Genomic DNA, 25,877 nt, shown 5'->3' with positions numbered 1-25,877 from the left:
TGACCCATGAGGCTGCCGTTAATGGTGCATTATGGGTGAGGCTTTTCATCCTGAAAGGACTTTTAGGACAAAAAGCTTTAATGAGAAAATTAATATCAATTTCATCTCTGTGTGTTCACAGACGTTCACATGTTTAGCTTAGCTTAGCACAAAGACTGGAAGCAGGGGGCGCTAGCCTCCACAAAAACCTTTAACGAGCCTCTAGAACATTTTAACATCTCATCAGAAACCTCTCTGTTCTGTCGGCTTTGTTTACACGAGTGTTTTAAGTGGGATTCATCACACGCTCTTAACTGTACAAACTCGTCTTAAATCTCTCGTTTCCACTCGTTATCAAACGCTGCGGAGCTTCAGGCCGAAGTTGATGTTCGTCCTGAAGAGAAAATTCTAGTACACTTCTCATAAAGTCCAGATGAAACGCCATTTCCCCTTCATCACAGGTGACACCGTTAAAAGCTGAAGACTGATTGACAGATGGATACCATGACATCACTGGTTGAAGTTGGCGGGTTCGTGAACACATGATACAGGAAGAAAAGATGATCAACTTTTTTTCAATTTGATGTGATGTGATCTTTAAGGTTAAAGTTGCTCTTGCATGAGGCCCATTGTCCCGATGTCTCCTCTTTTTCCCAAACATACACTGTAGATCTTGTAAGTATGTATGTAAGTATGTAAGCTAGAGGTCCACTGTTGGTGCTAAGCTAAGCTAAAGGCATCCGTGAGCATCATTTTTCAGACATTTAGACATTTTTCACTGACTGAAATTTCTCGAGTTCATGACGCCAGAGTTTCCTCTGCAGTGGAAGAATGTAGTGAATGGGATTTGAAATGGTGAATATGAGTCCACCCACCCACACACACACACACACACACACACACACACACACTCTCACTCATGCATTACTTACTTTAAGGAGGTTGAAGTGTTACAGAGTGTTTGGTAAACACCTGAGGTGAAAGAGTGAGGTGTCAAAGTAAGTCAAGTAGAACAGAGTGTGTGTGTGTGTGTGTGTGTGTGTGTGTGTGTGTGTGTGTGTGTGTGTGTGTGTGTGTGTGTGTGTGTGTGTGTGTGTGTGTAAACTCTGCTCTGGTGTAGAAGCTGAAATGAACGGTCGTCCTCCCTGCTCCTCCTGAGCGTCTGACAAACATCAGAAAAGTAAAAAGCAGCGCAGACAGTGTGAGAACCAAAACCCCCTTCAGGTAATCATGGTGTGTGTGTGTGTGTGTGTGTGTGTGTGTGTGTGTGTGTGTGTGTGTGTGTGTGTGTGTGTGCGTGTGTGTGTGTGTGTGACATGTAAGCCATGCTATCAGCACATGCAGCTCATCTAACTACGAGAACTACGAGCTTCAATCTGCTGTTATCTGTAACCACGGCCTCTTATCTGGTAACGAGTTAGAGATCGAGGACGTCTGTCAGCTCCCGACAGTGCGACGTTAACCAGCGTCAGTGTGTGTGTGTGTGTGTGTGTGTGTGTGTGTGTGTGTGTGTGTGTGTGTGTGTGTGTGTGTGTGTGTGTGTGTAATGCACATCCCCGCACTCGCTCTCATGGGTGCAAGAAGAGCAAACCAATGAAATAACAGCTCTAACATACAACAGTAAACTAAAAGTCAAATTGTAGTAAATACAAATACTTTTTAAGTACAATAGCATGGTAACAGCAGTATTAATACCAATATAAAGAAAACTTTAATAGCAAACAACATTAAAAAAGAAAAAAACAAAACTTAAAAAACAAAAACAAAAAGTTATTCAGCTTCACTCATTATCTGATAACATAGAAATAAATTCAAACTAAACTAAAATTGAATCCAAACACATCTTTACCTAAATTCTTACTTCACTTCCTGTTTCCCATCACACACACACACGCACACGCACACACACACACGCACACGCACACGCACACACACACACACACGCTTACACACACACACACACACACACACAGCTTTAATTAACAGCTGTGTTAACCCTCTCTGACCCCCCCCCCCCCCCCCCCCCCGCTCTGGTTCGTCTCAGGTGGTTGACGGGTTCATTAACCTCAGGAAACTCCTCTACCTGGTGTGTCATCCTTCCTCCCTTCCTCCCTCCCTCCCTTCCTTCCTTTCCAGCTCTTCTTTTCTCTCCTCGCCTCCTTCGTTGACACCTTATCCTCCAAAAACATTTCTTTTTCCCGGCTCCTCGTTCATTTCTCATTAAGTTGTCCTCTGTCACGTCTCCTCCAGCTTTGTCTCTTCTGTCTCTTCTTTCAGCTCTCACGTCTTTTCATCCCATCTTTCCTTTCCTTTCCTTTCCTTTCCTTTCCTTTCCTTTCCTTTCCTTTCCTTTCCTTTCCTTTCCTTTCCTTTCCTTTCCTTTCCTGTCTTCGTCTCTGCTCTCCTCTTCTCCTAAATCTACTGACTATAATCACAGCGGGGTCAGAGGTCAAGGTTCACAGCATGACACCACAAGGTACGGGCAACACCTCCCGGGAGGCTGCTCTGAACACACACACATGCACACACACACACATGCACACAGAGGTCATGTTGCAGTAAGTATGTGAGCGTAACCTTTCTCCATTTTTCTCTTTTTGTTTTCTTACTTTCTCTCTCTCTCTCTCTCTCACACACACACACACACACACACACACACACACACACACACACACACACACACACACACACACACAGGTTCCTGACTGCATGTTTCTTTAGTGCTTTGCTGCTTTACAGACGTCTGTCAGAGTGAAGTGAATCAGTTTTGACAGACTCCCCAAAGCAACACCTGATTTTTTTAAAAGTTTATCCAATAACACAAAAAACGACAAAAGCAGTGACACACTGTTGACTGAACCGCATGTGTGCTGCAGATGTGTGTGTGTGTGTGTGTGTGTGTGTGTGCCCGTGGGCAGCTGTCAAAATGATAATTGGATATTTGTACATACATGGAGTACACGAATGTGCCAGTTTATGTTTTTATATCTGTGTGAGTGACCAGCTATCAAAACAGTGTGTGTGTGTGTGTATGTGTGTGTGTGTGTGTGTGTGTGTGTGTGTGTGTGTGTGTGTGTGTGTGTGTGTGTGTGTGTGTGTGTGTGTGTGAGATAACACACAGCTATCACTGTGCTTTCGGTTGCGTGTCTTTTGCAGATTTCCCATCCCACAGTCCCACATGAGGTCAGCGTGTTTTCGTTGGATTTCTTCCACCTGAGCGTCAAAACTCTCCGTCAAACCCAGCAGCAGGAAGAACTCTTCAAGTTAAAGCTCCTCTAAACGGGCGCAGACGCACATCCCTGCAACAACACACCACTCCGCCAAACACGCACCCACACACTCGTTCATAGGAGTTTGACTTTCAGAGATACACCACGAGCTGGTCAGGTGTGTGCTGGCTGAGGTCAGGTATAGATCAGATGGTGTGGTGATCAATAAGTACATTCAGCCAATCACGTCACTGCTCTCATCGCTCTGAATCACCTGAGCCAATTACAGCGACGTGTGAAGACAACAGCTTAACGAACAGGAGGATATGGTCTCCGTCAAGTCGCTGTGAAGCTGCGGACGGTCTGAAAAACTACTGAGAAACTGAATCAGCTGCACTTCAGCCTGACAGCGAAGTAACTCAATCAAGTAATCAAATAAAACAACTGGGCTAGTTAGCTAACTAGTTAACACTACTGGTAACCATTAGTGTTAGCTAACTGGCGAGTTAACACTACGGTAACCAGTAATGGTTGAAGTAAAATTAAGTTCAGTGCATCAGTTAACTAGCGTTAGCTAACTAGCCAATTAGCTACCGCTAGCTAACATTAGTTTGCTAGCGCTGGTTACCCAGGGGTGGACATTTAATTTTTCCAAGGGGCCGCATGAGAAACCTGAGCTGCGTTGGAGGCTGAACCAACAATAACCTTAATTAAAACTCATGTCAGCTCACGTATGACAAAATTCAGGCAACGCCGAGAAATGAAACGTCTCTCTTCTTTAAACTCGACTGAACATCGCTGAGGATCCGTCAGCACCAGCGCGTCGTTTTAACATCGCAGCTCCAAACGGACGAAAACAGAAACCTGAACAACGAACGACGCCCTGACACGCCTTCACTTCCTGTACATAAACATGTCCACCTGCAGGTGTCGAACGGTGACATCACATCTACGATTTCTATGTGTGAGGCTGACAAAGTGTGTATCTGCATGTGGTAATCTGTGTGTGTGTGTGTGTGTGTGTGTGTGTGTGTGTGTCCAGTCCCTCCTGCTTTCAAACACACGTTACAGGCCTCCATCTCTTGTCTGTCTCTCTGTTTTTGTCTGTTTATTTCTGGCCAACACACACACACACACACACACACACACACACACACTTGTGGTCAGGTTAAAGGCTAACTGAGTGTGTCTCCCTGCAGGATGAGGGCTGGTCTCTCTGGATTCCTGCTCAGGTCAGACACTGGGTCAGCTGTGACGCACACACTCTCGCTCAGTGTGTGTGTGTGTGTGTGTGTGTGTGTGTGTGTGTGTGTGTGTGTGTGTGTGTGTGTGTGTGTGTGTGTGTGTGTGTGTGTGTGTGTGTGTGTGTTCAGTGGCCCTGAAGCTCCTGTCTGAGTATCTGCCTTATAAAATCTTAACAGTCTCTCTACTGTTGATCCTGCAGCTACAAACACAGCAGAGAACCTCGTCTTACTTCATTAACTGGAGTTCACTGCTTCACTTTACTGCCATGAAAACCGCTCTGCTGCTACTGTTAACACACACACACACACACACACACACACACACACACACACACACGTCTCTCTCCATATAATCCATCACACATCAGCGTTATGACATCATCAGATTTGCTCCAGAATGAGACTGTTGGAGGGAAATGGAAAGAAGAGGTCACCTGCTCTCGAGGGAAAACAAATCAGTGTGTTTGGAGGTCGGTGAAGGAAACCAAGCGGCCCGTCAGCTCATCACACAAACAGTTTTTAACCTCGACAGGATTTTACATTCGATCTCCAGATACGGGTTCTAGACTCTAACTGGCAGCTAAAGATGCCAAACGTCATGAAAGTGTAACCTGATGCAGGAGACGTGGAATTTTCCATTTGATGCCATAAAAACAGCTTCACTCTGTACTTGCACGCAGTGTTAACATCACTGACCAAAGCAGCAAACATCGTGCTCTGGGTGCAGTTTTTACAGCATTTTACACCTGAAATGGATTTTTCGGTCACTTTTGGAGGCAGCTGACTGAAAACTCATCCCACTCTCATCAGCTTCAGATGCACTTTGTGTTTATTGCTAATTAGCAATAGCAGTGACACAAACACACCAACACAAACAGGGAAGTTACAGCAAAACAATGAGCTGAAAGAAGCTGCGAAGCCGAGCTGCAGATTCAGGTGCCTCATTCTGTAACCTGCTGTCAGTAAAACACACCGCTAACAGCCGCTTTAAGAGCTGAGCTCCTGTTAATACGTGGAGGAGCCTCCGTGAACTTAAAGACATGCTTGTTTTTATTGTGGAAAATATTTCCTGTGCTGGAATTACTTCAGAAATCTGAATGTTTAAACACAAATACTGAATAATCCCATCTGAGGGTGATTATTCACAGCTGTCAACTCATGATCTTCATCAGCAAATGGACGTGACTCAACGCGATCTAAATAAGAAGCATTATAAAGTCAGTTTCACTGGAGACGTGGTCGAAAGCTCACACTGAGTTCAGATTATTTAGCTGATTCCAAAATGGAGAATAAACGTCCTAAAAACCACCAAATGAAACGCAGATTCTAACATAACTCGAAGTCTGAATGATGATTAGCAAAACGACTTCCTCCATCCAAAACCAACATCTCCAGCTTCCTGCGATTCGCCTCGTGTGACGTTCAGTCTCTCAATCGAAACCACTTGTCCACTTTCAGGACATTCAGGTCAAAGTTTCCTTTCTCAGCCATTGTATCAGTAACATCCACGCCGTGTCTCTAAATGTGTCTGACTGCCATAATCCGGTCACGTCATGAGCGATCGCTCCTGAACCCTCCCTCTCACTTGGACACAGAACCTGGATTGTGCAGAACAACACGGTCGCTGCTTCAGTGCTTCCATTCATGCGTCGGCTCATTCATTCGCTCGGCAAACATCTCACTAACCGCCACAATGAAACCAGCCTGCCTGAACTAATTGCTGCTGGATAGGAAACAGTTGTTGGCTTTGCTGGTGTTGTTGGTTGCCAAGTGGGAAGCATTTGGGAAAAAGAAGCGTGTTAAAGAGGCTGGAAGTGGACGGATGACGCCACAGTGTGTGTCCAACGGCCCGCGCTGATGATGATGAAGAGGCAGTTTTATTACTGTTTTCTTTTCGCTTTGCATGAGAATTGAGAAAAATGTGTGTAAAATATATCAACTCTGGCAGCTGTGGGACACTTTTTGATTGATGCCAGTTAATTTTCTCTGCCAGTCAGAATAAATCTGAAACTATGAAACAGCGGGACGATTAGAAACAGGACAGTGTTTGAGTGTGTGGACATTAACATGTCTTTCAGTGTTTTGGCTCTGAAATAAAACACTGAGGTTCACGTCCAGCTTTAAGGCTGCTCACTGCCTGGCTGTTCCCAGTTTCACAACAGAGCAGGACAAGCATCAAATAAGACAGACAGACATAAGACAGACGTAAGACGTCACAATGGCTGCACGCAGGAAAGATACCGAGAGTCAGCTGATCACTGTCCTCATTAGACAGCGCCAGCTCAAAGGGACTTCCTGTGCTTGTTGACTGTTGTCTCTGGGACACGAAGGCAGAAGCAGCCACAAAACCTCAGGACGGACAGATGGACATGACCTTGATACAGAAACCCACAGTCTACATCTAACGGACAAAAAAGGTGCATGAAATCAGTGTCAGAAGATAAATTTGAGTCCTTTAAGAGACGTTGAGTGTGTATAAAACAGGCTGCGATGCTACACAAACACCCTCACCTCCACAGCACTTTGACCTCGCTGTTAAAGAAGAGGCGGAGAAGACGGAGCTGTGTCATCCTTCACCTGGAAGAAGCAGCAGCCAAACAAGCTCCTGAATGTGGGAAATAAACCTGACCTAAAACACCTGACCTTTGAACCCGCTCATCCACGATGGCTGCAGGTACTTTAAAACAGCCTCAATTACACTAAAAATACTGAAATATTTCCAGGCAGCACTGCAGTCATCAGCACAGCGTCACCTCCCGCGGTGTTAATCTGCTAATCTCTGTTTTATTCCTTCCTGCTGCTGAACGTGTTTTCCTGGAGAGACAAGCTTCTGCTGCTGACGTTACGTGAGACCTCAGGACAGCACGTTTCCCAACTGTGGAAAACGAAGGGAAACAGTGATTTGACTGCATGCTGGAGATCATCTGTGCGCTGACAGCATTCATCAGATCTTCACTGATCTTCATACGTTATAAAGTTTTCTCTGACGGCCAAACGTCCGCTGAGAAAACGCCTGAAACCTTGAACTGGATCCAGACTTAACCGAAATCAGACAGCAGGGAAATAATCCAACACGTCGCTTTCATCAGGAGCTCATCCAGTTTGACTGAGCTTTGTTAACTGAACCAACAAGCACAGAGAAGGAAGTAAAAGTTTGAAAAGGACGTTTCCATGTGAAAACAGACAAATAGACCAGCTCTGCGTCCAGTTTTCACTCCTCTCTGGCTGTTTTTGAGTCTGTGCTGCGGTAAAAATCACAAACAGAACGAAAAGCTCCGCAGTTCAATGATCTTAAAAACACTGTTTGCTCTGAATCCTCGAGTGTTTCCCAGAAAGCTCAGAGGAAAGCTGCGATGAAGGACACTCGTCATTAATGCTGCGGTTTAAACGGAGCACAAAACCTGTAAATTAGGCATAAAGTGTTTGAATGGGTGAAGTTATGGTCAATAAAAAGCAGATTAACTGTAGACAGAAAAATGTCCTCGTTTGATCAGCAGCGTGGAGTTAAAACAGCTGAACTTTAAGGCTCAAACGAGCTCAGAAACACTGAGAATTCAAGCTCAACACTTGGTTTCTAGCAGGTTTAGTCTGTTTATTTAAGCGTGCGTTCATTAAAAACTCAAATTATTCTGCTTATTTAAACATGAAATCAGAGCGTCATGCTTGATTTAACACAGCAGGAGTCGTCTGAGAAAGCGACGGCTCACTGTGACCTTCTGCCTCTCTGCTGCTGAACTGAGCGACATTCAGAGTAAACTGCTTCACAGTGTTGAAGTACCTGCCTGTCAAACCTCCATCACTCATTCACGAAACGGCCGCGCCTCTGAACGTCAGAGCAGGGATGGCTGAAGAGTTTCCTACCTGAGTGGGAGAGCTGCAGCCGCGGTCCGGTCTGGCTCCAGGATTTGGCATCGGGAGCAGAGCTGGAGTCTGCCGCCTGCAGCCACAGCAGCGGGAGGAGAGACGCCATCAGCGCCTGGAGACGCCTCACGCCTCCGGCTCTGACGCCCGCCGCAGCTAAAATCACCGTCATCTCTGATTGATCGTCACTGATGTGGACAGGTAGATGGAAGAAGGCGGAGCCAGCCGGTCACATCACAGTCTGACTGCAGCCGACTGGAGGAGGAACGACACAGAGGAAGTTTGTTAAATATCATGTTTAATGCATTTTGTTATTCGTCGGCCAGTCGATTCACCAGCAGATGAACTACTGGATGCTTTACCATGAAGCTCGTCCTCAGGATAAACTGTAATAAGTTTGGTGATCCTTTAACTTTTCATCTTTTTATCAGGTCAAAATTTTAACTCCAACACTTTTTTTTTTTACCAGATAGCTACAATACTAAAGACTTTCCCATCAGCCTCAGCTGTACTTTGTGTTGTTGCTAATTAGCCAGTGTTAGCATCCTAAGCTGAGACGATGAACATGATAAACATTATACCTGCTGAACTTCAACATCTTAGCATTGTTGCTGCGAGCATGTTAGCATGCTGATGTTAGCATTTAGCTCAAGCTTCAGGCCTAAGCGCCGCCTCAGCTGAGCTGCTAACACGGCTGCAGGCGTTTGTCTGGTTTGCGTTGATCAGCTGTTCTTTTAGCTTAATGCTAATATGACTGTCACTCGTTTTAAAGAAGCTGGTGGCGCAAAATAAAAAAAAAAAACAAAGTAATTAGGGACTCATGACGAACGTTGTGCAAAATGTTATGGAAAACTACGCAGCATGAAGTATTTTAACAGATGTTTCACCCTCAGTAGTTTAAATTAGGAGAGTTAATTATAGCAGAGATGCCTGAGGGTTGAATTTCTGTAAGAACAATGCAAGTTGTTGTCAGACGGCAACAGAGTCCAGTAAATGAAGTCAACATTAGAGGCTGAAGATAAATAACTGGGATGAGATTTTAAGATGTTTACGTTCATTCTGGAGGAGAGCAGACGTCATCAAAAGGAGCTTACCAGCCTCTAAATGTGAGAAAACACGGAGTGGAGGTCTTCTGGCTGCACACACTCAATATCCAGAGGCCTCATTTATAAAACATTCCCAACTGAGACCAGAGAGAGCGAGAGCGGAGGAGACGGACAGAGGAAGAGACAGTCCAGAGCTCCAGTCAGGCCAGAAACAACGAGACGTGCTGATTTGCTCTAAGACAACCTGAACGTTTGCTTTCTGCTCGCAGAAAAGCAAGAAAACCACCGTCATGAGACCGAGCGTGTAATCTGCATCACCAGCAATAAATGAAATTACGCTCTGTACAGATTTATACCAGATTAAGTTTGGTCATGTGGGAATCAGACGCCTGCATTAAACACATTAAAGCTCCTCTTTTCCAAAAAACAAGGTGATGAAACTGAAACTCGCAGATAATTAAATTCAAATTCTGACTGGAATCAATACGTTTGGGGATTTATGGCTCAACAGTCCTGATATGAAGTCTAATTGAATCTGTGCAATCTGCAAAATAAACAAACTAAAGATATATTTTTGCTTTTCTGACTTTTTCCCTCATTCCCTCTGCACTCTGGACGTGTCCTCAGCGAGCTGGTGGCCACCTGAATAAATCTCTGGTCGACAGGAACTATACGTGCAGCAGGAACTGGGTGGCTGAGCTAATGTGGGAACGCAGCTCACGAGGGAAACGGCTCAATTCATCATTTTGTACCGTTTACGATTGTGGTGGCGAGCCAATTTTAAGAGTTTACTTTGAGGAAAGAGGAGAAAGAAGCTGCTGAGAGAGGAAAGACAGCGAGCTTTGTGAGCTCGCTTCAGAGCTGACCTCTTGTCCTCCTGAGCAGAAAGACGACACAGTCCAACCATGGACAAACTATGAGACAACAAACCCCCGGGCACAGACATGGAGAAGACCCCCACCCCTCCTACACAAGAGCAAGACACCCTGCAAGAGTTTTCCATCACTCTGAGGTCATTTTGAGTCTCCTTGTTGTCATTTTGCATCTCTTCGTGGTCATTTGGGTTTTTTTTGTAGTTATTTTGTGTCTCTTGATAGTCATTTATGTTGCTATTTTGGGTTTTTTGTGGTCATTCTGTGTACCTTTGTGGCATTTATACATCAGTGTGGACATTTAGCATCTTGTCTGAGTTGTTTTGCATGTCTGTGGTTTCTTGATTTACTTTCCATCAAAAGGTGTTAACAGTCACTTCAAACAGAGGCTCTGGTCGGGCCTCCTGACCCCGTCAGGCTCTCTGCCTTCACACAGATCAAACACATATTTTCCTTGAAAAGGTCACTAAAATACAAACTGATGAATCGCACTCTGAAATGTCCCTCCACTGTAACTGTAGCTGACCATGAAATTTTTCCAGGTGGTGAAACGCAGAGTAATCTGCTGATCTCGCAGCACAGTTCCAGGAGAAAACGGCCGTGTTATCGTATCATCATTTATCAGGATCTGTCATGGCAGCCGGCTGGCGAGCATCATGTCAGCAGGTTTTAAAAAGCTCGACAGGTTGAAAAGACGCCTGCTGAGAGAGGAAAGACAGTCTGTCCTCGGTGTGACTGAGCGGGACACCGACGGCACAAAACATGGAAACATCACCTCAGACAACATTTCCATTTCTACCTGTTTACTGTTTCAAGTACGATGTGAAGACAAATCTGCATCGTTTTGTCCACACGCAACAAAATGAACTTCAAGAGGCTTCAAAACATCTTCATTGTGGAAAAATGACTTTAGATAGAGGCGAGTCTCAAAGCCTTAATGCCACTGATCGACTTCAAAACAACCGAGGATGACTCAGAAGTTAATCACAGCCTTTAACATCCAGTCATTTTTATCCGCCATGAGACAAAACCCTTTCAAATTAAAAGCGTCCCCTTTAATTCCTGGTTTTCACAGATTATCCTCTGGAATGCTTTGTATTATTTTCATAACCTGTCAAAGTGCTTTTTACATTAAAGGACGAATTTACATCAAACAGAGACAGAAAGGTTAATGAAAGCAGGTCGTGTCTCGTGTGTGTCTGCGGTGAAGAACCAGAAACTCTGAGCAAACAACAGTAAAGCTGTCAGTTCAGGGTCAAGTGACGAAAAACAAGCCAGAAAGAAAAGTTTCTTCTTTTTGTGGTGAAACAACAAACCACGTCTGTCCACTCAGACTATTATTTGTGCCTGTAGTGTAAAACAGAAGTGTGACGTGACTTTGACAACATCATGTGTTTCACATCAGCTCAGTTCATTCGTGTTTAACACTTGACTCGAGGAAACGACCTCCTGAGACCAAAATGTCAACATGGAGACAGACGAGGAACAAACTGTCTCTTCCTCTCTGCTCATCTGACTGCCTGTGTGTGTGTGTGTGTGTGTGTGTGTGTGTGTGTGTGTGTGTGTGCTTCGTCCAAAGGAAACCTGGGTGTTGACAACAGTTTTTAAATAAATCCCTGAAGGAAACTCATCGTTTGTTTCCTCTGACTGTCTGTTGATTTGATTTAAACACACACACACGCACGCACGCACGCACGCACGCACGCACGCACGCACGCACGCACGCACGCACGCACGCACGCACACACAAATACTGAACACACATTCATAACACAAACACTCAGGTTAATACCCACATATGAACCTCAGATGCACAAACACACACACACACACACACACACACACACACACACACACACACACACACACACACACACACACACACACACACTCTCTCACCGACACAATGAGACGAAGGCACCTGGACGAGGTCACGTCAGCTTCTGTCCAGTCAAAACAGACGTTTGTTTACGTGTGTGTGGTGTTGTTTGTTCAGATTCAGGTCGCCTGCAGGCCGCAGAGGACGGCGCTCAGTTTACAGCTCAACCAACACTCAACTGTTCTGACCATACGAGGAATTATCTGCCAACCAATTAATCAAGACTCGAGATTTCTTTCTCAAAATTCAACATTTTTGCTCCAGATGTTACAGATGTTCTGAGAAACAAACACTCAGCAGAATATGGCGAAACATAAAGCTGCCATTGTTAGCACAGCTAGCTGCTTCCATCTGTTGCTACACTCACACATACTCTGGTGAAGGTGTGCGAGTGTGTGTAGGAGGAGGCTGGACGCCTAACACTGATCACACACTCGGAGGATCCGCATGGCTCGTTATTGACCACCAGCTTCGTGGTGTTAGCTCGTTTGCTTAGCTTGCTCGCTAATAGGACAACAAGTTCACACAGACGTATTTGTGTCATCTGTCCCCGCCTTTACGTCTCTGTTGTGCAGAAGGTTAAACACGAGGTTAACATGGCACCACGTCGCTCATGAGCAACATCAGCTTCCTTTTAAACCGGAAGAATAAATCGAGAAACTGCGTCGGCATGAGCAGGACTTCAGGATGTTAAGAGACGACTCAGACGATCCTGCGGACGTGAAGTGACTGTTTGGTTGTTTTGGACTTTTTCAGCCTTTCCCACATCCACATTAAGAGCAGAGGGGCTGGTCAGAGGAAGCCCGCCAGCAGAGCGGCCTCTACTTTCACCGTCAGCCTCGTCGGAGGATGTGACATCACGAACATGTCGCCTTCGTTCACCTTTAACACACTGAAATGCATCTCTTCCTCTGCCTGACCATCAACAATGATCCGGCGTCCACAGCTGCAGCCTCTGCGAGGGTTCATGTTTGTTCATTGTTCCTGTGGAGGCCTTGAAAGCTGAGCTTTCCCACAAGAGCCCGAACACAACATCAACAACAACAACAACAACAACAACAACAACAACAACAACAACTCTAATAATTATGACTATCTGATGGTGAAAATCACAGAATCATGTGATCGTCAGGTTAAAAAGAGGCCGGCGTTCCACACAGCAGAGGTGATGAGGCTGTAGAGGCGAACGGTTCCCATGGTTATCAGCTCGGCCATCTTTATTTTCTCTTCCTGTTGTACCGCGGGGGGCGGGGCTAAACAATGAGTAAACAAAACAAAGGTTTTCAGCTGCGTCTGGACGTCCATCGTTAAACGCGGTGAGGAACGGTTTGATTACATGTTTCTGGGAGAGAGGAGGACAGAGATAAGAGGATGGAAACATTAAACAAAGAGAGAGAAGAAAGGATGAATCAGATAATAGACAGACCCGACAGAGAGAGAGATGCCGCTGACTCTCTAACCTACATCCTCCGACACGACGCGCCTGAAATAAACCATTTCTGCTCTGAAACGTCAACTCTTTGTGCACAGCTTCCTGTTAGCAGAGGGACAAGTTTGTTTAAATAAAGAGAGAATAAAAAGTCGAAAATGGACTTCCTAAATATGGAAAACTGGTCCCAAACAATTCAAGCTTCAAAAGAGGAGAAAATGTTTTTGTGGCAAAAGATTTTATTTTTAGTTTTCATCCTGTTCTGGTTAACGCGTCTGTTGAGCTTCATGTTCAAAAACTCAAGAAGAAGAAGAGAAGAAGCTTTAATTTAAAAGGAGATGCTGTGACACTGTGTCAGCTGACGAAAAGGATGAAGAATTGAATTATACTTTAAATGAAAACATCTAAACTATCTGGGGGGAAATCTACATTAGCAGTAAAACCAAAGGCTTTAATACTGAAGATTTTTAGGGGACGGAGACATAAATATGCATTTATCTTATAGTTTTCACTGAAATAACCACGAACAAAGTACTCTGGTGTATACTTGTACTCAGCGTCAGTGAGCGTCGTTTCGAGTCTGACCTGCAGCTCGTTAACAGTCTTTTCTAAAGGACTGGACCGATGGCTGCTGCGGGAGCAGATGCATGATGGGAGTCCCTGGCTGCTCCCACTTCGATTCCACTGGATACACTTTTGACCCGCCTTGTAAAATCAGAGCCTCTGAATACTTCAAATGCTTCGCGTGACCTCCGTCTCCCCGGAGTGCTCCGCAGAGGAGAAGCGAGCGTTTCTCGCTGCTGCTCGAGGGATTAAAGTCGTTTTATTGTGTTTACGGGATGAGGAGGTGAAAATGTGGCCGGCCGCTCGACGGGGAGCTGAAAAAGTCTCGTTTTAACTGCTGGCTGATTTATCAGAGGACCTGATTCCATTACTCCCAGCAATTCTTCTTCTACTGTTTCTAGCTCTTTTATTTATAACTCGGAGTCCTCCTCCTCCTCACTGCTCTCTAATTCCTTTCTTGAGTCCTCAGCTCCTCCTTTTTCCTCCTCTCTCCTCCATCATTCCTCTCCGTCCCTCCTCTCCTCTTCACCTCCTCCTCCTCCTCTGTGATGCTATGATATTTGTCAGTGTCCGTCGGCCGGAGGAGGTGACAGCTTTACTACGTCTCCCTGCCAGCCCTCTAATCCTCAGCATGATTTAAGGACTCCCCTCCTTCCACCCGTCCCTCCCCACTGATCCCTCCTGTCATCTTATCACTTCAGCATTCAGTTAATTTCTCTGGTTTCTCTTTCTCCTCCAGGTCTCTGTCTGTCTTTGCCTTATCGCCGTCTCCTCTGTGTTGACATGGCTCATCTAATCAGCTTTATGCGTTCCTCCTCCTTTATTAAACTCCTCACCCCGACCACACTCCTCTTTCCCTTTCCATCCTCGCAGTGCTGCAGCTCGTGCTCTGACCTCTCCAGAAAACCTTAAGATCTTCAAACGTGCAGATCACAGTTCATGTGATCCGAAAGGAACATTTAAAAACCCATTTGTTCATCGTTCAGCGACAATTTCTGCTCACAAAATGTGTTTTTAGTGTGATTTCAGTGCAGAGCTGAACGTGACGTCCAGGTCAACACTTTCAGAGAGCTTTTCCACTGAAACGAAACAAACTGAACCACAGCGGGTCAAAATAAAGCTGGAACAGCTGGTTTCATGTTGGATTAGGTCAGCTGCTGCCCTGTGATTGGCTGCTGACCTGTCCAGGGTGCTCTTCCAGTGTCAGCTGGCTTCAGCGTCCTTAAAAGGGTTAACAGCTGATGGATGGATGAATCTGTATCTGCACCTTTGAGTTCGCTGAATTTCTTTGGGTAATCTGATAGATAATATCTATATAGAACTGACCTGCAGTAGGTAAGAAAAACATGCACATGTGCACAGAAACGACTGAACTAGAAAATAAAAGAGAATAAAAAAACAGACTAAAGATCTGATGGAGCTCTCAGTGCACATTAAAGCTGCAGGTGCAAAGTTAAAAATAAAGTCAAACAGTAGCAGTGAGACGCCGTCAGACTGAAAACTATTGGATGGAGTCCATTAAATTCACACCCTTTCAGGTCTCCTCCGGATGAACTGGCATCATTTTGATCTTATAACTTACCCCTGCGGGACTTTCCCAGCAGCCTCAGCTGAGCTTGAACAACATGAAAAACCTTCAGATGAACAGGAAATGATTCATCTGTCTGGACGAACTTTTAGCTCCTGGAACGTCTTCAGAGTTTGAGATGAACATTAAGAGATTCAAAAGGATTCGGTTTAATAAAACGAAACAGTTTGTTTGTGTGTTACTGACTTCCTGCTAACCTGCTGCCACAGTGGACAGGAGGTCCACAGCTCCCACAGAGGTTCCAGATCCAGCCTGGTACCTGGTACCTGACTGTAAACCACCTCTGGATGTCTTTACTGACTGAGCGTTCGAACAGCTGCTGCAGCAGGCGGGAAGCCTCACTGAGCACATCTGGAAAGAGTGCAACGCCTTATAACCAGCATCAAGAGACACATACAGACCAGAGGACACCTCACTGTGGACAGAGGACACCTCACTGTGGACAGACATCTGGACGATTTCACTGTAATTCTACCAGAGTCAAAGAAACCTCGAATAAAAAGATCTTTATTTCTGTTCATGCTGATTTTCTCCTTTATGAATCAGAAAAGCTGAAATTGATCTCCCTGCAGCGATCGTGTCCATCAGTTCCTCACTGAGTTCTGACCCAACAACCCGTTCACCTCACTCACACACTGAGACTTCATTTTTAGTCTAACTGCATATTCGCCTCAGAGCTACATCACTGCACATCATCACAGCTACAGCTGCAACTTCCATTATTGATTAATCTGTTTATTTCAACAATTTAATTTCCCTGACTTGGCATCAATCATGTTTCTCAAATCATTGTTTGGTCAATGAAAAGGTCACTAAAATGTCTTTGTAAAAACTGAACTTTCTGAAATGACGTTTTGTCACCATAGAAAGACAGAAAGCAGCAAATTTTCAGATTTCAGTAGTTAATTGATCATCAAAAAAAATAATTTTCTGTGATTGACTGATCAATTAATGAACTTATCATGTAATGCTTGAACGACATGCACGACAAAACTGAATGTGCTGCTTCAATAGATGCCAACAAAATGTAGTTGAACTTAATTTGCACTGAAGAAGAGAAAACAGAAACACTGCTGATGAAATGTTCTGTGATCCTGCAAAGCAGCGACGGATTGAAATGGGTCAGATCTACTTTCTGAGGAAGAAGACGCACATTCTTGGTCTGTGGACAACATGTGCAAATGCTCAGGTGGATGGAAATGCTAAAAGCTGGAGCGTCGAGAGACGGCAAATCTCAGAGGCTTTCTTCCACCTGGGGTGGGGCGCGGGGGGGGGGGGGGGGGGGGGGGACATATTTCCCTTCATGCAACTGTTTTGATTTACTTTGTGGAGGCCAGACTTCACTAATGTGTGGAGGTGAAAACATCCACCAGGCAAACACAGATGTGGAGCTAAAGGTCAGATTGGAGAAATCGAGGCTGCGCTGATGTTCATTTGTCTTCCTGTTGGCCTAAATAATCACGTTAAAATCACAGAGGCATAGTGAGAGCATCTACCCGCTTAATTTAATCTACTTTGGAAGAGTTTGGAGTTTGTGTTCCTGCAGTTTCAGTCCTGTCCGATGTGATAACGTCACCAGAGAGCGATGGAATAAAACCAAATGATCACCTGCAGCAGGAAATGGCGTCGCTTTAGGGATCAGTCGAGTCCTCCTCGCGTGTTTCAGGTAAACGCTTTTCCAAAAAGATCCACATATTTGGCTCTGGTGCAGAAAATGTGTGAAAGCACTGCAGTTAAGGGACGTCTGCAGCCCACTGAGATCAGTGTCGTACAGAGACTGAAGCCTGCGTGAGTCATGATGCATATGAACGACTTGGTTTCAGGCTGTTTTTCCCTCTGAGGAGGAAATTATTGCAGAATTCTTGATTCAGAGTCAAACACATAAAAGCTCATTTGGATGGAATTCACTGCAGCAGCAGCAGCAGAAATATGCGAGCGGGGAGCTGCAGTGGACACAGGCCTGCTGCTGCTGAGGACGCAGGACTCCTTTAAACACTGCAGTACTTCAAGCACATCATGTACTTTCACTGTTCGATTCATCAGGAGGCCGGCGGCTCCGTGTTTCGGTCTGATCACAGGTGTAACTGCGTTTCAGTCCAGAACCAAAAACTGTCCAACATGATCAATGATATTATTTCATTTTACAGCTAATTCACGTGCAGTAAGACGGGATGAACTATGAATGTGTGCGTGCAGCACAGACCTGGTTCTGTTTTGGGTTTTTTGTACTCTTGGCTGACTCCAGGTCAGTCAGAAAGGTTTTGGTTTTACTCCCAGAGCTTCCAGAGTAAGAGAAGTCCATCCTCAGGCCTGTTTCACGGCTCCGAGACGTGACTCCAGAGTCACGCTGGAAGACGTCAGACTCTCCACAGGAAAGCAAAACAACATTCTTGAATCGAGGACAGGACGGCGAAACGTTCCAAAGTCTTGTCTTCTCACATTCAAGCTCTGTGTTCTTTAAAAAGGAGGGAGACGAATTAAGACTCAAAGATAAATCCATCCTGAGTAACAATGTAGGATTCATCAGCAGTCAGTTCACAGCAGGGAGGGAATGTACAGATGTCTGATGGACTTATGTGTGTCAATAAAGACTGTTTGACGTCATGAAAGGCTGAGGGGACTTTGATGATCTGCGTGAGGCAGAGCAGTTCACGGTAAATCACTGAGTGATTTTGGATGAATCACTAACATTTTTACTTGTTTTTTCAGCCTCAGTGTCTAACTTAATTTCACTTTAATTTGATTGTTTTGGACGGTATAACAGCGCTGATGTGTGAGCGATCACTGAGAGCCAAAGCAAATCCACAACCTCCAGATTTATAAAGGAAAAAATCCAAATCCACACAGGTGTGACTGAGGACAGGTGAAAGGTGGAGATGCTTCCTGAGGCACTTTCACACCTGACCTGTTTCTCGTTTGTCTTGGTGATGAATTTTGAAGGAAGCGATCAATATGGAAAATCAACTTGTGACATTTGTGCCTGTCTGCAGGTGACCAATCAGAGAGCAGGAGGGAGTTTAAGGGGAGTGGTCCCACAGTCCATCCCATGATGCCTCTTATGTTCCATGATGTCACTGTTTCCGCCTGTTCTTCACAAGACGTCCAGTTTCAGGACAGAGGACACACATGAAGACACAGCAGAAGATGTGCTGTTTGGTTTTCTCACATGGATCTGTGTGTAGCACCGATGATGCAGGGTGACATCACCAAAGCTGTCCAATCAGTGAGCTTCGTGTCAGACCAGATGTGTTCTTTGTTTGTTGTAGTCAGCGTGAAGGTGAACCATCGACAGGTGTAAGAGCGACCTCAGAGGTCACAGTTCAAGGTGTCAGAGGAGCGACGGTCTGAGTCCGCTTCAGTCCTGGTCCAGGATCCGTCTCCGTGCTGCAGAGACACGGTTCAGCCTCGTCTTCCAGCACGCGGACAGAAAAGCGTGACGAGACGATAAACACGCTGCTTTTATCTGCAGATGAAAGACTTGGCGGTCGAGCGAGAGTCGCACGAGATTTTCCAGAGGAGAGTCAAGACAAACAAATGGCGCGATGGGAACTGGGCTGCCGTGTACAAGGAATTCTGGGAAGAGGGAAGCGTCCTCTTAACCTCTCTCTGATCACCGCCTCTATCTGTCCTCGAGGAAACTCTCTCTCTCTCTCTCTCTCTCTCTCTCGGGGGGTTTCTGGGAAGAGGAAAACAGCTGATGTCATCCACTTCCTGATGGCGGCGCAGGGAAAGAGAAGGATACGGGAAACGGGCCCCTTGACTCTGACACAAGTCCCAGATCCTTGAAGCTTTTCTTCAGGCTCGCCGTCAGAGAAAAGAAAGAACACACCTGCAGCCGGTTACTCGTCTGTCACACACACGTCGGTTTGCTCGACACGTGTTTGAGGAAGTCGAAGCAAACAAGCTTGTTTGTTATATTTCCAGATGTAAAAACTGCCTCAGCCATTAAAATCATGTGTTTTATCAGTTCATCAGACGGGTTGACGGCTCGCCCGCGAAGCAGCATGACGCAACGTAATATTTAATCTAAAAGAACAAGAGATTCAGATTAGCAGGTCAGGAACATGTCAACGCGACGCCAGACTGACTGCACAATCAGAGAAAAGCAAGTTTCTCTCACAGCCGACGCCTCCAGTCCTGACTTTCAGACGCCAGTGATGACGATCACTTTGTCAGATCAGACAAACAACTGACGGCACGGCTGTTAGCCTCAGCTGTGTGAACTGGCAAACGTTAGCATGCTAACACACTTAAATGAGATGGAAAAGCTTATACCTAAGCGTTAGCATGGTGGCACTGTCATCATGTTAGCATCTAGCTCAAAGCGCCTCAGTACAGCGTCAGACAGCTGCAGACTGATGGTCTCTCCACGTTCACCATGAAGTCACTCCACAGTCCTCTTCAGTTCAGTCACAGCTAATATGAGGCTGAAGCGTCCGAGTGAGATAAATCAAGTCAGTATCTTCATCGTTTGTCCGTTTGTTGCCAGAGATTTGTTCAGGTAACGCAGCTAACAGAACGTATCCCTCCTCCTCCTCAGTGAGGAAGCACAAACTGTAACCGTGGAGGAAGATGGATCTGCTCCATTCTCATTGGCTCAGAGTCTTTTGCTTTTTGTCTCGTGTGTCCTGGCGGACATCAGAGTGTGTGTGAAGGAGCTGAACCTGATGAGTTCAAGCTACAGGTGCAGGGTGAACATGTTGTTTCCTCCTCACAGTCTTTTCTTTCCGTTCTTCCTCTTCGTCTACACAGAAATGAAGCTTTTTCCTGGAAGAAGCCCAGAAGGAAACTGCTGCTCATTGTTCGAGTGAGGAAACAACAGTCAGAGGCTCGGACCTCCGTGTGTGTGTGTGTGTGTGTGTGTGTGTGTGTGTATGTGCGTGTGTGTGTGTGTGTGTGTCTGTGTGTGTGTGTGTGTGTGTGTGTGTGTGTCTGTGTGTGTGTGTGTGTGTGTCTGTGTGTGTGTGTGTGTGTGTGTGTGTGTGTGTGTCTGCGTGCGTGTGTGTGTGTGTGTGTGTGTGTGTGTGTGTGTGTGTGTCTGCGTGCGTGTGTGTGTGTGTGTGTGTGTGTGTGTGTGTGTGTGTGTGTGTCTGCGTGCGTGTGTGTGTGTGTGTGTGTGTGTGTGTGTGTGTGTGTGTGTGTGTGTGTCTGCGTGCGTGCATATCATCAGTCTTGTGCAGGAGGAGTGATGCATGCGCTCTGTCTGCTTAGATGGAACGCTGCTTTTATGTCTCGGCTTCTGCCTTCAGGATTTGTGGGAGGGTGGAGTGAAAAGAGTCGACCAGCAGGAACCTTAAGTTCGTTACTGCCTCAACAAAGTCTGGAGGGTTTCTTCTGTTCCAGTGTGTGTGTGTGTGTGTGTGTGTGTGTGTGTGTGTGTGTGTCTTCCCGGCAACCTGCTGCCACCCATTTCAAATACTAAACATCAGTCACATCCAAAATGAGTCTGAAAAGGGGGGATATCCTGCAGAGAACCTGGCAACCTTTCAGCAGTTTGACTGTGGCTCATTTCAGAGACATTCATCAGATTTATGACTGAATGGGACGATCGTGAGCAGGACGGCTGGTTTGTGATTACAGGTCGAAACCAGGCCACATGTCGACGGCTGCGTCAGTCTTCAGGTGTTTACCTGTTTACTGCTGCTTTGTTTACAGTTATTATTAAATGCAGCTGCGTCTGAGATCAGCATCCTGCTGTTTTCTGCATGAGGGTTTTATTACTGATGATTGGGGGGGGGGGGGGGGGTGAGAGCGCCTTGTCACACCGAATCTTTTTGAATCTCATTCAGTTTAATCTTTAACGTGAGCAGCTGATTAAAGGCTAAAATAACTCAAAGCAGCTTTTGTTGAGCGAGGAGCTGAAGACGGGAAGCTGCTACCTGAATTATTGTTTCCGTCAAGCCTTGCCAATAAAAAAAAACAAAAAACAATGAGACAGCTAAAAGGTTGAATAAGAGATCAATAAGCATCAGAGTGTAATGAACCTCTGCTGATGTTGACTTCAAACAGAAGGATCTGGTTCACTCTGCAGTATCTTCTGCGGTTACAGAGGATTTTACATCATTCAAAGCTGCAGTTCTTTGGTTAAAAGCTCATAAAATACTGTTTTTATGAATGTCGATGCTTTTAAATGAACACCGCTGCTGTGACGAAGACTTTCAGCTGCGTTCTGTGTGAAACAGTGGACAGATCTCTCCTGCAGTGACGCTCTGATGCTTCTGATCAGTTTCCAGCTGAAATCTCTCACCGTGGAGCTGCACAAAGGGAACACTATGAGTGAATGTTGACATTCAGCCGAACGCCTCTTTAACGGCCGTGATCAGCCAGAACCTGAATTACTGAGCTTCAGTCAGTTCTGACATATTGCAATAACACAGGAGTCCACATGTCGGCCGAGCAGTCGATAAGTCTTCACTGAAGCTGGAATTCCAGTCAGTCTGAAGGGAGCGCTAAAGGCTGGCATGCAGAGAGGCACGAAAAAATGCTAATTTACAAGCGACTGCAGTGAGATAAGGGTGTGTTCTCCGTGATTTAGAGCCTCAGTGAGATTTAGTGGCAAGTTTCGGCTCAAACAGAGACGTTAGAGAGGTTTGGGGATTTGAGCTTTAATGAGAAGCAAAGATTTCTTTCAGAGATTTGAGGACTGTGAATGTCTGCACAAAGCTCTGTCCAAATCCATCATGAAGAGACCTGATGAGGACAACCTGGGACCTGCTGGTGGTCCTGGACTAAATGTCCGTGGACCATCGAAGCCAAAGACTCGTTCTGCATCAGCTGTTGAGATACTTCAGTCCGACTGACCGACGGCTAAACACAGGCTAAACTCTGAGTTCTCACATATTTAACACAAGGAGCAAAACACTATTCACACACACACACACACACACACACACACACACACACACACACACACACACACACACACACACACACACACACACACACACGCACACACACACACACAGAGCAGCCTCTGGATTGACACCCAGCGAGACAGAAAGTAGTCCCCCCTCATTAGGCGTCTTAGCGAGCAGTGAAAGGAGCGTCTATTCACTGGATGTGCTGGGAACAGTGGGAGCAGCCGGGGGGCGAGCGGACCCTCCTGGGAGGCGAGCGGACCCTCCCGGCTGCTCCTCACACCGAGACAAAGAAGAAGAATGTGTGTGAAGCTTAAACGTCTCGTGTCCCCTCGCTTTGCTCGCTTCTCCACCTCTTCTTCGTCCTCCTCTTCATCCCCTTCCTCTGTCTTGTCTGAAAGAAAAGCTGCTTTAATCCCTCCTGACAGCTGTCAGTCTGAGCAGGAGCGGCAGAACCCCCCCACCCCCCCATCAGCGCGCTAACAGCTATGATCCAGCGGCAGGAAACCAGCAGCTCTGCCGGCTGACGCAGGCGACGAAGGCCGCGCTGCTTCAGTCTGCAGGACGTACGAGCGTCCTCACAGCAGGAACAGACTCAGACCGTCAGTAAGTCCCAGAGAGAGTCTGTTGTCTGTTTCTCCTTTCATTTGACTCACTGATGATTTTCTGCTTCTCCGTCACTGAAAGCGTTAACGTGGCTGCTGGCTGCTACCGACCGCTGGCCGCTTTGTTCCTTCAAACAATGGTTTCTATCGGGGGAAGTGAAGTGAGCGGCGCGCGCTGGAGGTGATCATTGTTTTACGGGACAATACAGCCTCTTTTCTCAGAAATATGTCATATTTCTATATTAACCTGTTTCCATTTACACTGTATCAGTGAGCACTGCAGCACTAACACTGGAAAAAAGAACAGATTTGAGTTTCAGGTTTGTATTTTGGTTAAATGAAGAGTTTAAATAACTTTAAAACAATCACATGGCATATATAAGGCCGTGTGTGTGTGTGTGTGTGTGTGTGTGTGTGTGTGTGTGGGTGTGTGTGTGGGTGTTTGTTCCTTGAAATCATGTTTTTCTATTGAGGGAAGTGAAGTGAGTGGCACTCAATGTGTGTGTGTGTGTGTGTGTGTGTGTGTGTGTGTGTGTGTGTGTGTGTGTGTGTGTGTGTGCATCATTGTGTTACAGCTCACGTTTGTTTTCTACAGAATCGTGTCTGCTGACGGGTGAAGCCAACTGGTTTCACTGGTTTCTGCTTGTTGGAGATCACTGGACTCATTAGTGACTTTATTAATTACATGCAGAAGTTTGAGAAGTTCGATCTCTCAGAAACGACATGACTCGATGGTTGAACGCGACAACGTTTCTGCAGGCAGATTTTTCTTTCAGTCTTATTTTGTCTGTTGGACACAGAAGCTGCTTTTCATGACAAACTTTCCACTAAATATGTTTTAACAGTTCACTCAGTATAATTTTAATCTTAAGAGCGAGTATTTTGTGCTGAACAACATTACCTTTAATTCAACCTGTTTTAACAGGACGTTTGGGCTCAGCGTGGGGGGGCTCCTGTTGGCCTGCAGGTTTAAGATGCTTGAGCAGAGCTGGAGACCCTCCCCCCTCATGTTCTGTCACCTCTCTGCAGTTCCTCGTGTCGTAATCAGCTCACAGTATTCAGTGTTTTACTTTAGTTTGACTCATAAAAACACTGAGTTGCACCTGAAAGACTGAGATACGCTTGAATTAATGTCAATAAAACAAGTGAAAACAAGCATCGGTGAAAAAAAACAGGCAGTTTTGGTGAAATGAGGAAAGAATCTGAATCATCTCAGTCGTGGCTGACACAGCCTGAAGGGCCGGGAGGCCAAATACCAGCCGGTATATCAGCGGAGCCTCCAGAGTCCAATAAAAGCTTCACATGCAGGCGGAGAAGAGGCGTAGCCAGCGAGTGTGTGAGGCCTGTGTGCTTCGAGGTGTGTATCTGCGGTCTGAATCTCTGCGTGATGATAAGATATCAGAGGAGGGGAGATCATCCACTCCCACTGCCTCCATATCTGTGACACTGAGCCCTGCCATTACCAGCTACACCCTGCACTCCTCCACACACACACACACACACACACACACACACACACACACACAGCTGGACAAACACACACACCCTAATTCTCACACACACACACACACACACACACACACACACACACACACACACACACACACACACACACACACACACACACACACACACACACACACGGACGGCAGCCACTGTGAGGTGATTGATGATCCTCTGATACGAATAAAGATTTAACTGACAAACACAGCAGCTTCACCAGCACACTGACATCACAGGAAACATCACGTATCTTCATCCACTCACACTCGATCAGACAACTCCAGGAACACATCAGGACTTCGAATACCAGCGAGAGTCCAGACTTCACCCTGCAGCTCCACACAGCTCCACGTCAGCCAAAACACACTGATTCACATGAAACAGGAGCTAACTGAAGCTAACTGTCGCTACTGCACAGCAAGGAACCGCTTCACTACGATGGAACAAACCCAGAGCGAGTCGGATCACTTTCAGAGCAAAGCTGTGATAACGTCTGTGGTTCAGGACGCAGAGCAGGTCCTCCACCTGTCTCAGGGTTGAGGGTTCGAACCCCAGCCCCTCCTGTCCACATGTTGTGCTGAGAGGGGATGAAACACGTCATCAGTTCCATGATTTTAACCCGTGTTCTAACGTTAAATGTATGGATTTGTATAGATTTTTAATTAACTGACCCCAAAACAAACTCACAGCAGTGTAGCTGACATGTTAGCAAACGGCTGCTGAGTCGAGCCCAGCTGAGACGATCAGCTGACATGAGCTGTCACACACTCATTGGTTCATCGGCTCGTCCGCTCAGGTTTGGTTTGGGAGACACAATGAAGTCAAAGATGATTCAAAAAAACGAAACAAAACCCAACAACTGCTCACTAACACACACACACACACACACACACTCACACACACACTCACACACACACACACACACACACACACATTTATTATCTGAGCGACGGAGGAAACAACAGAGCTGAAACGAGCTGGAGGACGGACAATGTTTGAGAGGAGACGGCCGCTGACCGAGACGCTCGTCTCACAGCTGCAATAAAAACGTTGTTCTTGCAGCTCTGAAGCGGGAAAAAGTGACACAAAGTCCGCAGCCTTTGTGTCCTTTAAGGGCCGACATTAAACTTTAACAGGCAGCTCCGATTGTGTCGTTTGATTTGAAGAGCAGGAAGCAAATAAAGTTTCTCTGGGAAACAGAAAGTATTCTGTCCGTCTGTCCAAGACGAGCTCAAGCTGTA

At 45.9% G+C, this 25,877-nt stretch overlaps 1 protein-coding gene across 1 annotated transcript in view; it reads right to left on the bottom strand.

Annotated features, from left to right (window-relative positions):
• The window catches only part of LOC139329552 (semaphorin-3D), a 75,663-nt gene that overhangs the window by 35,676 nt on the left and 14,110 nt on the right, over positions 1-25,877 (bottom strand). Inside the window, exon 2 of the mRNA XM_070959939.1 lies at positions 8,294-8,548. Coding sequence (XP_070816040.1) covers positions 8,294-8,465 — 172 coding nt within the window. The 5' untranslated portion in view covers positions 8,466-8,548. The remainder of the gene's footprint in view (positions 1-8,293; positions 8,549-25,877) is intronic.

The sequence above is a fragment of the Chaetodon trifascialis genome, chromosome 3 (assembly GCF_039877785.1).
Source record: "Chaetodon trifascialis isolate fChaTrf1 chromosome 3, fChaTrf1.hap1, whole genome shotgun sequence".
Classification (NCBI taxonomy): Eukaryota; Metazoa; Chordata; class Actinopteri; order Chaetodontiformes; family Chaetodontidae; genus Chaetodon; species Chaetodon trifascialis.
The sequence above is the reverse complement of the archived record's forward strand: the minus strand, read 5'-3'. Positions and strand labels throughout refer to the sequence as shown.